General features: G+C 51.0%; 1 protein-coding gene across 4 annotated transcripts in view; it reads left to right on the top strand.

Moving 5' to 3' along the window:
* Positions 1 to 11,529, top strand: part of Nipal3 (NIPA like domain containing 3) — a 40,499-nt gene extending 28,970 nt beyond the window's left edge. For 3 of the 4 annotated variants that reach the window (XM_031379063.1, XM_031379062.1, XM_031379061.1), the window contains 5 exons: positions 797 to 932; positions 2,521 to 2,609; positions 3,729 to 3,792; positions 5,887 to 5,981; positions 10,238 to 11,529. In XM_031379063.1, the coding sequence (XP_031234923.1) occupies positions 797 to 932; positions 2,521 to 2,609; positions 3,729 to 3,792; positions 5,887 to 5,981; positions 10,238 to 10,437 (584 nt within the window). In that variant the 3' untranslated portion in view covers positions 10,438 to 11,529. Of the gene's footprint in view, positions 1 to 796; positions 933 to 2,520; positions 2,610 to 3,728; positions 3,793 to 5,886; positions 5,982 to 7,965; positions 7,998 to 10,237 lie in introns of all 4 variants that reach the window. The other variant, XM_031379064.1, reaches the window with a different exon arrangement.
* The last annotated feature ends 1,357 nt before the right edge of the window (positions 11,530 to 12,886 follow it).

The raw sequence follows: 12,886 nt of genomic DNA, 5'->3' as shown, positions 1-12,886 counted from the left end.
AAACAACTGAAAAAAAAAAAGAATAAAAAAAAATATATCCCATGTGTGTATGACTGCTATGAAGACCAGAAGAGGGCATCACATCCCCCAGATATGGACTTATAGGTGTTTGTGAGCTGCCATGTGGGTGCTAAAAATTCAACTCAGGTCCTCTAAGAAGAGCAACAAGTGCTCTTCACTTCACCACTGAGCCATCTCTCCAGCCCCTAACCAAGAAAAAAAAAATTAAGAAGGGGTGAGGAGGGGTGGAGAGCAATGTCTTTAATCCCAGCACTTGAGAAGCAGAGGTAGGCAGATCTCTAAGTTCAAGACCAGCCTGGTCTACAGAGTGAGTTCCGAGACAGCCAGGGCTACACAGAGAAACCTTGACTCAACAAACAAACAAACAAGTACGTGTGACTGAGAGTGAGGAAGCCCTAGTCCCTGATTCTTTCCCTACCTGTTTTCCTGAGAGTATCATCAAGTTGATGCTCAGGGGAAATTTGCGTGTCCCCACTCCCTGCCCTGGAGTCTGGGGACAGAGACCTGAACTCTTTGCCCATTAAGGTACAGTCAGGTGACATTTGGAAATAACTGTGGGCACCTCCCTTCCCTTCCTGTGACTTGTCCGCCCAGACATGGGAGTCACGGGCAAGGTGGACCTGTTCAATGGTGTCTTCTTCCGGGGGAGCTCCATGACCCTCCACCTCCGCCCCCAAGTCCATTCAGGATCTGCCTCCTCTGCCCCCAAGTCCATTCAGGATCTGCCTCCTTACATTCTCTTGCGGCCTCCCACACTCTCGCGTGTTCTTCACAGGTTCCATGACGGTGGTGACGGTCAAGGCTGTAGCAGGCATGCTGGTGCTGTCCATCCAAGGCAACCTGCAGCTGGACTACCCCATCTTCTACGTGATGTTTGTGTGCATGGTGGCCACTGCCATCTACCAGGCCACGTGCGTCGTGTTTCCTCCACTCTGGGCCAAATTCTGACGAGTTCTAAAGGGATGGGGGAGCCAGAACATACAGGTCGCTAGTTTAGCCTCTGGCTGGAGATTTGCCCTGAGTGTGCCTTCTGCCTCAAAGTATGAAGAGCAGCCTCACTCCCTGTCATATGCCCTGTGGGGACTTGAAGAGAATTCCTAGTGGTCGCCTAAGAGGCATGTGCTTGTCTGCTTGGAAGAACAAGTTGTCAAGTCTTGTCCTTGAGAACTCCATCCCTGATCCCCTCACTTTTTTCTCCCTTTTAACCCCGGGTGACGTGAAGCTCTGTAATCCTGAGGCTTATGTCCTGTCCCCTTGGAGTCTTGCCAGTGACACTCCATGAAGAGTGTAGGTGACAACCTGAGTCAACCCGATCGTCTCAAGGCTGAGCCAGCCTGAAAGTCAGGCTCCTAGCTCTGGCCTGGGCTCGGCATCCACCGGCCACTTGACCTCGAGGGCCATAGCAGTAGCAGCTGCTACTGCGGCTGGTGATGCCCATCTTCCATTCACCTGTGCTCACAGCACCGTCTGGGGGCAACACAGAAATGGTATTGTCTGTCCCGGGCTGCAGATGAGGCAGAGGGAGCGACAGGTTGAGAGCCAAACCCAGACATCAGGTTCCCAGGCTGGACCCCTCTGCACCTGCTCCTCCAGTCCTACTGGGCTTTTCTGGGGCTCAGCTTCATTCTCTGAGACCCGCAGGCCTACCCCTGGTGTCCACACAGCATCAGCTTGGTCACTAAGACCCACAGGCCTACCTCTGGTGTCCATACAGCATCAGCTTGGTCACTAAGACCCACAGGCCTACCCCTGGTGTCCACACAGCATCAGCTTGGTCACTAATGTCGTTCTGATTGTCACTTTTAGCCTTTCAGTACTATTACTGCCCTCCCACAGGGAATGCCCACCCAGTCCACAGCTCTGTGCTTCAACGTCAGGGTGACACAGGCGACCAGGGGCTCCTGCCGCCTCTCAGGAACTTCTGGTCTCCCAGTCAGGACAGTCCCCCCGCCCCGCTCCCAGCACCCAGAGCCACTGTCCTTCTCCTGGCTCTAGCGGACTTAGCCCATGCACAGATGGTTAGCTTAGTGGTTAGTGTTCATGTGAGCAGCTGTGCGGTGCCAACTGGAATGTCAACAGAGGACAGGATCAGTTCCCACGTGAAGGTAGTGTCTGTCACAGACATAGCAATTAGGGACAATGATGACTTCCCCTTTCTCCCGTTTATTGCAGTAACCACTAAAATATGTTTTGAATATTTAAAAAATTACCATGTTGGGCTGGATGGGACAAGTGTTGGGAGAGAGCCCTGGGATGTGTGGACCCAGGGGCAGCTCTGTTCAGTGAGGTGGGGATCAGGAATGAGAAGGTATGGCAACGCCCAGAGGCATGCTACAGGCAGGCCTGTCTGTGGGCCAGGTGCAGACCCCAGATTTTGGGGTACCCTGTAATAGGAGAGGCCATTCTTACAGACCTAGAAACGCCCATGCTCTACCTTACACCCCCAAGTTTCTCTCTTCTTCCCCTCGGCCCACTGACCCAAGTGCCTCTGCGTTGCAGGTTTCTGAGTCAAGCCTCTCAGATCTATGACTCCTCCTTGATCGCCAGCGTAGGCTACATCCTGTCCACCACGGTGGCCATCACAGCAGGTAAGAGTAGCCCTCTACTGGGCTTCTGTCTCCTGCTGTCTTAGTTAGGGTTTTACTGCTGTGAACAGACACCATAGCCAAGACAACTCTTATAAGGACAACATTTAATTGAGGCTGGCTTACAGGTTCAGAGGTTCAGACCAGTATCATCAAGGCGGGAACATGGCAGCATGCAGGCAGGCATGGTGCAGGAGGAGCTGAGAGTTCTACATCTTCATCTGAAGGCTGCTAGCAGAATATTGACTTCCAGGCAGCTAGGATGAGGGTCTTAAAACTCACACCCACAGTGATACATCTACTCCAACAGGGCCACACCTGGGCCAAGCATATACAAACCATCACACCTGCCTAAGGAGGGGTAGGGGGACTACCACTCAGTTGGTTCTGCTGTCTGGTTCTGCCCTGGGCTTCTGTGGAGGGTGTGGAATTTAGACATGGAGGCTTGCCATCCAGTAGATACATGTCAACTGTAGGGCTCAGGGAGTTTTCTGGGGCTCAGTTTTACACTCTAATAACACCTCCCTTCTAGAAATTGCATTATGTACAATCCAAACAGCCCCTGGTCGTCCTGCTTGTGGGTCTGTGGCTAGGGCTTCTTCAACAGTTTTGGTTGGGTCTGGGTTCCATTGGTAGAGTGCTGGCCTTGCGCACACAAACTTCTGAGACTCATCCTCCGAGCTGCATTAACCAGGCCTGACTGTGCACACCTGACACCCAGCACTTGGGAGGCAGAGGCAGGTGGATTTCTGAGTTCGAGGCCAGCCTGGTCTACAGAGTGAGTTCCAGGACAGCCAAGGCTACACAGAGAAACCCTGTCTCGGGGGGGGGGGGGAAAAAAAGGCATGCACCATCACTGTGCAGCTATAATAGTTTTTTTTTTTTAATAGTTTTAATATGATCCCAAAAGACTGCTTGTTGGTTTGTTTGTTTTGATGTGGAGATAGAAGAACCGGAGAGGGCTGGCAGAGAAGAATGTCTGCCTCCAGATGTTTTAATCCTACTGTTTTTGGTCACGTCGGTGCCCTGTTGGGAAGAGCATATAAGCCAGAGCCTAGCCAGGTGGGCACGGGGCAGATCTGGAAATGGTGACCATCTTCTCTCTCCCTTGCTGCTGTGCAGGTGCGATCTTCTACCTGGACTTCCTCGGGGAGGAAGCTCTGCACATCTGTATGTTTGCGCTGGGGTGAGTCTCACCCCATCTAGCCAGGACTAGTGGGAGCCTCCCTCCAGGTCTTGCCCCTGGCCCATCGCCTCAGTCCTGGTCCTGGAGTCGGGAGAACATCAAGCTGGAGGATGCTAGCCCCCCAAAGTGAGCAGCTTGCTCCCCCAAAGCCTTGCATCCTTCTCTCTCCTTGTCCTTTCTAAAATCAGGTAAATCTAACTCATGGGGAGAGAAGCCAGGCGGTAGAGACTCTGGGGATGGCAGAGAATGAAGAGAAGAAGGAAGATGGGACTGGGACTCATTTGGTAGAGGTCTGCCTTGCTATCCCCTGCACTGCAGGAAACCAGGCCTCATGGCACACACTTGTAATCCCAGCACTCAGAAGGTAGAAGCAGAAGGATCAGAAATTCAAGGTCACCTTCAGCTGCATAGAACCTTCTAGATCAGTGATTCTCCACCTGTGGGTCACAACCCCTTTGGGGTTCCAAGGATTCTTTCACAGGAATCCCATATCAGATATCCTGCATATCAGATATTTACATTATGATTCATCACAGTAGCAAAATTACAGTTATGGAGTAGCAATGAACTAATTTCATGGCTGGGGGTCGCCACCACATTGAGGAACCATACTAAAGGGTCGCAGCATTGGAAAACTTGAGAAGCACTGCCTTAGAGAGAGAGAAATCCTTTGATCTTGACCTGGGGGGGGGGGGACATACAAACAAGTTAATATAAAGAAGCCGTCCAGCTTTCTTGTTGGGATTCATACATTCCTACATGTAAATCTCACCTTGGTTTTGACAAATGGTTTGTTTACAGAAACTGAAAGAAAGGAAAAACCAAGTGGGGTGGCAGAGACCTTTAACCCCAGCACTGGGGGTGGCAGGTGGGGCAGAAGCGGGGAAATCTGTGCATTCCGGCCAGCCTGAACTACAAGACAGATAACAGGCCAGCCAGAGACTGACACACACACACACACACACACACACACACACACACACACACTCTCCCTCCCTCTCTTTCTCTCTCTCCCCTCCCTCCCTCTTTCCCCCCCTCTCACTTTTCCCCTCCACCCTCTCTCACACACGTGCACGCCGCAAGCACACACACACACACATACACACACACACAGAGTCACAGAGGAGGTGGGGAGAACATCTGGAGACAATCCAGTGTCCAGCTCCTCGGGGAGCTGGGCTCGGAGCTACAGGGACTTCCCAGGGTTCATTCATTTTGCTAGACTTGTGTACCAACTGCATTCAAGTCATAAAGAACTTTTTTAGATTAAAAAATACAGCTTTCGGGCTGGAGAGATGGCTCAGTGGTTAAGAGCACTGGCTGCTCTTCCAGAGGCACTGAGTTCAGTTCCCAGCTACCACATGGTGGCTCACAACCATCTGTAATGAGATCCAGTGCCCCCGGTGTGTCTGAAGACAGCTACTGTGTACTCATGTACATAAAATAAATACATAATTTTTATTTTTTTTGGTTTTTTGTTTTTTGTTTTTTTGAGACAGGGTTTCTCAGTGTAGCTCTGGCTGTCCTGGAACTCACTCTGTAGACCAGGCTGGCCTTGAACTCAGAAATCTGTCTGCCTCTGCCTCCCAAGTGCTGGGATGAAAGGCGTGCGCCACCACCGCCCAGCTAAATAATTCTTTAAAAAGAAAGAGAGAGAGAGAGAGAGAAGAAAAGAAAGGAAAAAATACAACTTTCTAAAAGGCAAGCTCCCGAGAATGCTGGCGGAAGGGCAGTGGATAAGCCACACGCTGCAAATCGTTTCTCCTGGAGACTCTAGTCCATCCTGAACCCAGCTCATGGGACCTGTGGATGCTTACACCCCCCCCCACACACACACACCCAACACTCACCCCCAGAGACTCTAGTCCACCCTGAACCCAGCTCATGGGAACTGTGGATGCTCACACCTGCTCCGCCCCCAACACTCACCCCCCATGGTTGTTACTACTCGGGGCATCTGTTCGTTGTTGGTTTCAGTCCCCACAATCTCAGCCTTCTCTTTAGCCGGCCCTTTGCCACTCTCCCTTGAGTCTCCCTCCTTGTAGCTGCTCCTGGCCTCATTTCTCCTCTCTCTCTCCCATCTCCTACCTTCAGGTGTCTCATCGCCTTCTTGGGCGTGTTCCTAATCACTCGAAACAGGAAGAAGGCCATTCCGTTTGAGCCCTATATTTCCATGGATGCCATGCCAGGTAACGATAAAACCCCCTGTATCCTGCCGGCTGCCCCTGTTTGGTGTTGGAAACTAGACAGCCAGCACTGGGCGAGGTGCAGAAGAGTGCGAGAGCTGCGCTGTGGTGTGACTTCTAGCCCTGTCCTTGTTGGTTTGCATCTCTTTTAACCTCCTCTCTCAAGAGGAGGTGATGGCTGAGGCATCTCAGTCAGCCTTGAGAACCCCTTGCCAGTTCCCTGGTCTGACACGGAGGCTCTTCTAAAGAAAATCCCAATTCACACCAGGTGTGTTCCCAACCAGCTGTACCAAGCTTTGAGCCTGCAGAGCCTGAGTGCTCACAGAAGGGAAGACAAATAACAAGAAGGATTCCCAGCACTGTAACCTCACTCCTGGATCCCTGCTCCAGGGTACTGAGGGCGCACATCGAGAACACAAGCTCAAAGAGCATTCAGCCCTGGTGAGAACAAACACTTAGCGGCCAGCCAAATGCAAGACGATAGGGAGGAGCGGGGCTTGTGGTGCGCTAGAAAAACTCAAAGTCGGACAGTTAAGACTGGACCAGCCGGGCTGGAGAGATGGCTCAGTGGGTTAAGAGCGCTGACTGCTCTTTCAGAGGTCCTGAGTTCAATTCCCAGCCACCACATGGTGGCTCACAACCATCTGTAATGATATCTGATGCTCTCTTCTGGTGTGTCTGAAGACAGCAACGGTGTACTCACATACATGAAATAAATAAGTCTTAAAAAAAAAAAAGAGAGAGAGAGAGAGAGACTGGACCAGCCTGGGTTAGGTTGGCTGATGTAAATTCTGCCCACTAACATTACCCTTTGATTCCCAAATAGTCTTTATTTTAAATAGATTAAGATGGGCGTCCCTCTGCCATTGTCACTAGGGCATCCCTCGACAAGACAGCCAGGCTTGGTAAAGGGCAAGGAGATGAACCACCCCAGAGAGGGTTTCAGGGAACAGCATCTGCTTTACTGCATGTGAGTAACATAGACATTGGAAGCCTATTGGCTGTGGTTGGTTAGCACCTTACCTTGGATTGGATAGTGAGCACTCATACCACCAGGTCTGTATGCGGAAGAAGCGCATTAAAGGAGAATTCAGAGTCGTCTGTGGGCCAGCTACCTGCTACTCACACTACTTCAGATTTCAGAATTCAGTGCTCTGACCTCAGGAGCACAGTGCGCCATGTTTCTCAGTTAGAAGTATGGCCGGGCAATGGTGGCGCACGCCTTTAATCCCAGCAGAGGCAGGTGGATTTCTGAGTTCGAGGCTAGCCTGGTCTACAGAGTGAGTTCCAGGACAGCCAGGGCTACACAGAGAAACCCTGTCTCGAAAAGCCAAAAAAAAAAAAAAAAAAGAAGAAGAAGAAGTAAGAAGTATGGTGTGCCAAGTGGGCTAGCCACCAGGTCATGCCTGCTTTCTCTCCTACAATGCTCCACAACATAATCACTCATTCTTCAGTCACATAATCTGTGAAGAACACATGACTGCATACATCAGCCACATAAAATACTGCCTCGTCGAAGAGCAGTGTTTAAATGTTCATAGTGCCATGCACCTGTAATCGTGAGTTCGAGACCAGCCTGGGTGCCATAGCAGCAGGACCCAGGTTTGAGGCTTTGATGTCATGACCCAAGTGTGTTCTCAGGACTGATTGATGTGCTCCCATGCCGAATGGCTTGGCCCCAGCTGCATTTGCTTACTGGTTTGTTTGTTTGTTTGTTTTTATCTTGCTCCACGAAAGCTGCCCTCTGCTCTGCTTGCTGTGTCCAGCCTGCCTGAGCAGGACTAGAGAACCCCGAGTCAGCATTTTCTTTTGACCCAGCTCAGCCATGCGTGGATAAACATAGAGTGGCTGAGTTGGGTCCTGAGGTCTCTCCTGGCACTGGAGGGCTCGAGCTGTGCGTGCGTGCGTGGACTATGTTAACGTCGAACCTGGCCGCTCAGACGCTTTTTCTGCTTATTTTCTTGTTTCTCGGCTGTGTTCCGGATAGATGAGGGCGCTGGATAGCTGAATCCCAGATAGGTGAGGTGTCAACTCCGTGTGTGCGAGTATGTGTATGTCCCTGTTGTATCCGTGTGTTTATAAACTGTGTGTCTGCCCATACACGTGTTCCTATGTACATACATATAGATGTATTTTTCTATGGGAAGTAGGGGGGGCGAGACCAGCTGATCCTAGACACCAGGATTGTGTGGCCAGCTTAGGGGTGAGGCCCTTGTACCTCATGACCATTAGGGAATGAGGCATTGAAGAACGGAGACCCTGTCCTGTTAGCTTTTGAGACAATCCTGCTGGACACGCAGAATTCATTTGGCCTGGCTCAGATTCAAACTCTATCACCTTCCTACTGTCCGATGTGTTGAGGCCTCTCACCCTCACGCATAAGGGGAGCTCCTTATTCCTGGGTTGTGGGCCACATGTGTCAAGGATTCCGGCACAGTACCTGGGATGTGGTAGATGCCTGGTTATCTTTGCCTTTGCTTCCATTTTGCTTTAAAAAAAAACAAAAAAACAAACAAAAAAAAAAACTTTGACATTTTGGGGCTAGGTAGATGGCCAGGTACATAAAATGCTTGCTATGTGGTATGAACACACACACACACACACACACACACACACACTCTTGTGGACTGGTGGGATAAGGCAGGGGCTACTGACACAGTTCAAAGCTATGGAATACTCTGTATGCATGTACACTAACTCTCCCCAGAGCCGTAGACACCTTTACCTGCCCCACCACACCCCTGACACGGGGTCTTATGTAGCCCAGGCTGGCTCTGAACTCTCTATATGACTGAGGATGACCTTGAACTTTTGAACCTCCTGCTTCTACCTCCCAAATGCTAGGATTACAGGTGTGTGCCTTCGTGCCCAATTGTATGTGATACTAGGGATCCAACCCAAGGCTCTGTGCATGCTAGGCAAGCAAGCCAGCACACTGCGGATGGAGCTGCAGTCCCAGCCTAGACCACACACTCTCAAACTGGTCCTTGAAATAACCACCCATCGACTCTGTGTCGCATGGATTCCGGCACAGTAGAGGCCGGAGGTAGAGGCCTTCCCCGGCTGGTACTCAAAGCTGCAGGCTCTGATGCTAAGCCCCAGCTGCTCTTTAGCCAGATGTAGGCAGCCTACTCTGCCTCTTGGAACCTGTTTTATTATCTGGGAAATGAGGGTAGTAGTTTTCTCTGCCCTAGGGTTGTTTAATGATTAAGTCCGGTCTATAGGGAGACAGTATACCACTGCAGTTAGGATTGTGGGCTCTAGAGTTTAAACACCCTTCTATTAAACCCTTTCCCTGCCTCTCAAGAGCTCTCAAGGCTCTCAGGGAAGTTGCCTCCAGCTGTGTCTAGTCCTCCTCCACAGCCTCAAGGATCGGATGAAACAAAATTGGGTGAGTGTCTGAAACAGGATATGTTGCCATCGAAATCCCAGCACACCTTGACCAGTGCCACGACTGCCCTTGTTGGTCTCCAGCGGTAGAGTGTTAGCCTGGGGCAGGGGGCATGTCAGGAAGCGAGAGGGCAACTGTCACCATCCTTCACAGGAGAAACTTGGCAGTTAGGAAAGATGTTGGCCTTCCCTGCCTGGAAGGATTGTAGAAGACAGTTACAGGAACAGAAGATTGAATTCTTTAAGCCAGGCATGGAGATGCATACCCATAGCGCAGCATGTAGGAGGCAGAGGCGGTTAGCTCAAGGCCAGCCTGATGTCCAAAGAAAGTTCCAGGGCAGCCAGGGTGACATAGTGAGACCCCATCAGTAGGAACACAACAGTAACAACAGCAGCCAAGCCAGACTAGGGGCTTTGTTGCCCCTAAATGTAAATTTAAATCCAGCATCAGTGTGTCCTAAGTCATGGGAATCACACCTCACCCTACATATAGAATGCTAAGGTCAAAGTTCAAACACTCCCTCCCTCCATCCGTCACAAGGTTGGGTATCCAGGATGCAAAAGTCACCCTATTTATTTCCTCAATGGAAAAAAAAAAAAAAAAAGCCTCCTGGCTCCTGAGTGAATTCAACAGTAAAAGTGGCATCTACCACGCCCAGGGCACAGTGTCCTGTCCTGTCCACCTGCCACCCAGGATACACACATGCCTTCCTTTTGTGTAAATCTGAGTAGTTCCTCTTAAATCTGAAGGATCTGGGATCAGTAATGTGCTTGATCAGCCCCATGAGCTCTGGTTGGTCTGTGGTGGGAGAGGCGGAAGTGCAGTGTCCCTTCCTACATGATGACTGGGATCATGGATGTCATTTCAGGTATGCAGGACATGCATGCAAAAGGGATGACGGTCCAGCCTGACCTCAAAGCTTCTTTTTCCTACGGAGCCTTGGAAAACAACGACAGCATTTCCGAGATCTATACCCCAGCCACACTGCCCGTCATGCAGGAGGAGCACAGCTCCAGAAATACCCCTGGGGTTCCCTACCGCGTCCTGGAGCACACCAAGAAGGAGTGATCGGCCTCCCTTGGGATTGTCACTGCCCAACGGCCACCCGTGGTCCCCACCCTTCATTGCCCAAACTGCCTTTCAAGTATCCTGGTTTCAAATGGAGAAGTCTGTGCAAGATGACCTTGCGAGGCCCCTGTCTCGGGCAGAGAAGCCATTCAATGACCTTGGCTTTGGAAATTTCAAATAGTGGGGGGAGAATCCCAGGTAGGCTATGTGGCCAGTGAAGCTAGCAACTTTACCTCCTTGGCCAGTCAGTGAGCGTCAGGTTACAGTCACAGGCTTCCACACATTCCTTGGAGTGAAAGGAAGACAGAGTGAGTCTGTTCCCTCTTTGCAAATCCAGCAAAAGGCTGGAGACGTCCACCACTGGTCCTCCTCTACCCAGCACGTGTGCCTCAGCTCTACCTGGTTCACTCACCATTCTCTATCTCTGAGGATATTGCTGTCCCTTTAGCCAGGCCCAGCAGGGCCAACCCTGCGTGGAACAAGCTGTTATTTGCACCTGTTGTTCATGGGCTTCCCATCTCCTGGGCCCTTCTGTGAAGACCTGGTGGTGAGTGATTGCTGGGTCTCTAAGGAAATCTGGCTTCGTTCCAGTCCTTGGAGATTATCCCATTGCTTCCTCCCTCCCAAAGAAGCCAGGAGAGCAGAGGTAGAGGGGGGCGGGAGCAAGGGGTGGGGGCTGTTTTCAGCCCACTCTGTTTCCAGTTGGTAAGAAAGGCTCCCATGACTCTCTTGTCCAGTCCTAGAGGATGCACCTGTAGGGCGAGCAAGCTACTCTTTCTCCTGCACACCTGGCTCCAGGGAAGATCCACTTCAGTCTCCTCCCCTTGTCCCCCCTCCCCTCCCCTCCCCTCCCGCTAGCTAAGCCCCAGCTGCCGGTTCCCAGCCAGGCTCAGGCAGAGCAGGCATCTTCACAAATAGGTCTGCAGCTTTCTTCCTGTCTGTTCCTGTCTGTTCTGCGGGTAGCCTCCCCCTTTCTCTCCCCCACTCCCCAACCAACGCACACACTTGAGAGTAGCTGGCAAAGGCTTGCAGACTTTGATGGGCATTAGAATTCCAGAGGAGTTTGTTTAAAATATAAGTTCCTCACTCCAACTGTAGTGATCTGGATCAGTGGGCCTGGGATGGGACCCGACAGCCTGCATCATCTCTGGAGATCTGCACCCCAGAGAGCATGCCCCCTCAGAAGCCTTCTCACAGGCCACTAAATCCCAAGGAACCACACAGCCTTGCCAGGTTTAAACCTCTGGTTTCTTACCCTCTCAGGGCTCTGTAGGTAAGCTATATGGCCCTGTCCAACCCGTGGCAGTCCCTACCCAGTGAACACCACTGGAACGTGGCAGTGTTAATAGGTTAATAGTGTTTGATGTGCCGTCCTCGGCACACCTCTTCACACCCAAACAGTGCTCTGGCTTCAGAACTCTGCCATCTGCTACAGAGCCTACAACCACTTCTGTATTTCATCTTGACCGTGTCTGTATTGTGGCTCGCATGCCCGCAGTTGAAATGGAAACAGAGAAAGGGCTCTTCAACTCAGCCCAACAGCAGTAGGCTCCCGGTGATTTTCTTAGGTCCTGGGGGCTATTTTACCATATCTCTCTCACCCACAAAGCTACAAGCATTTTGCATAGTTCTGCCCTCCAGGACTGCAGCAGGGCACACACACACCAGGAACCTTGGGCAGGGCAGGCTGTGTAGTAGAGAGGCATAGAGTCACGGAGGCTTGCCATAAGCAAGCTCCTGATCTCAACAGGTGTTCGGATTGGAGACGATTTCTGTGCATTCTTGGTGGAAATATAGCTAATATTAGAGAGTGGGTGATCACACCCTCCCCCACCACCACCGCAAGGAAATGGGCTGCTCTGGAAAATCAGAGGTTGGAGCCAGGGTTGCCAAGGAGCCTGGGGAAGTGATAAGAGATGAACATCGAAAGACGAGCAGTGGACCTGAAGCATAGTGGCTCACACCCCTGACCCCAGCACTTGGAAGATGTTGTTCTTTTCTTCAAGAGGATTATCACAAATTCTAGGCTAACCTAGACTACCAAGTGAGACCTCATCTCAAAACAAGATTAGCAACGAAGATAATCATGAAAGAGGTATGATTAGGCTGGCTAAGAGCACTGACTACTCTTCCAGAGGTCCTGAGTTCAATTCCCAGCAACCACAGGGTGGCTCACAACCATCTGTAATGAGTTCTGATGCCCCCTTTCTGGTGTGTCTGAAGACAGCTACAGTGAACTCATATACATAAAACAAATCTTTAAAAAAAAAAAAAAAGCTGGGCGGTAATGGCACACGCCTTTCATCCCACCACTTGGGTGGCAGAGACAGGAGGATTTCTGAGTTCGAGGCCAGCCTGGTCTACAGAGTGAGTTCCAGGACAGCCAGGGCTACACAGAGAAACCCTGTCTCAGGAAAAAAAAAAAAAAAAAAAGAGGTGTGATTAAACT

The sequence above is a fragment of the Mastomys coucha genome, unplaced genomic scaffold, assembly GCF_008632895.1.
Source record: "Mastomys coucha isolate ucsf_1 unplaced genomic scaffold, UCSF_Mcou_1 pScaffold18, whole genome shotgun sequence".
Lineage (NCBI taxonomy): Eukaryota > Metazoa > Chordata > Mammalia > Rodentia > Muridae > Mastomys > Mastomys coucha.
The sequence above is the reverse complement of the archived record's forward strand: the minus strand, read 5'-3'. Positions and strand labels throughout refer to the sequence as shown.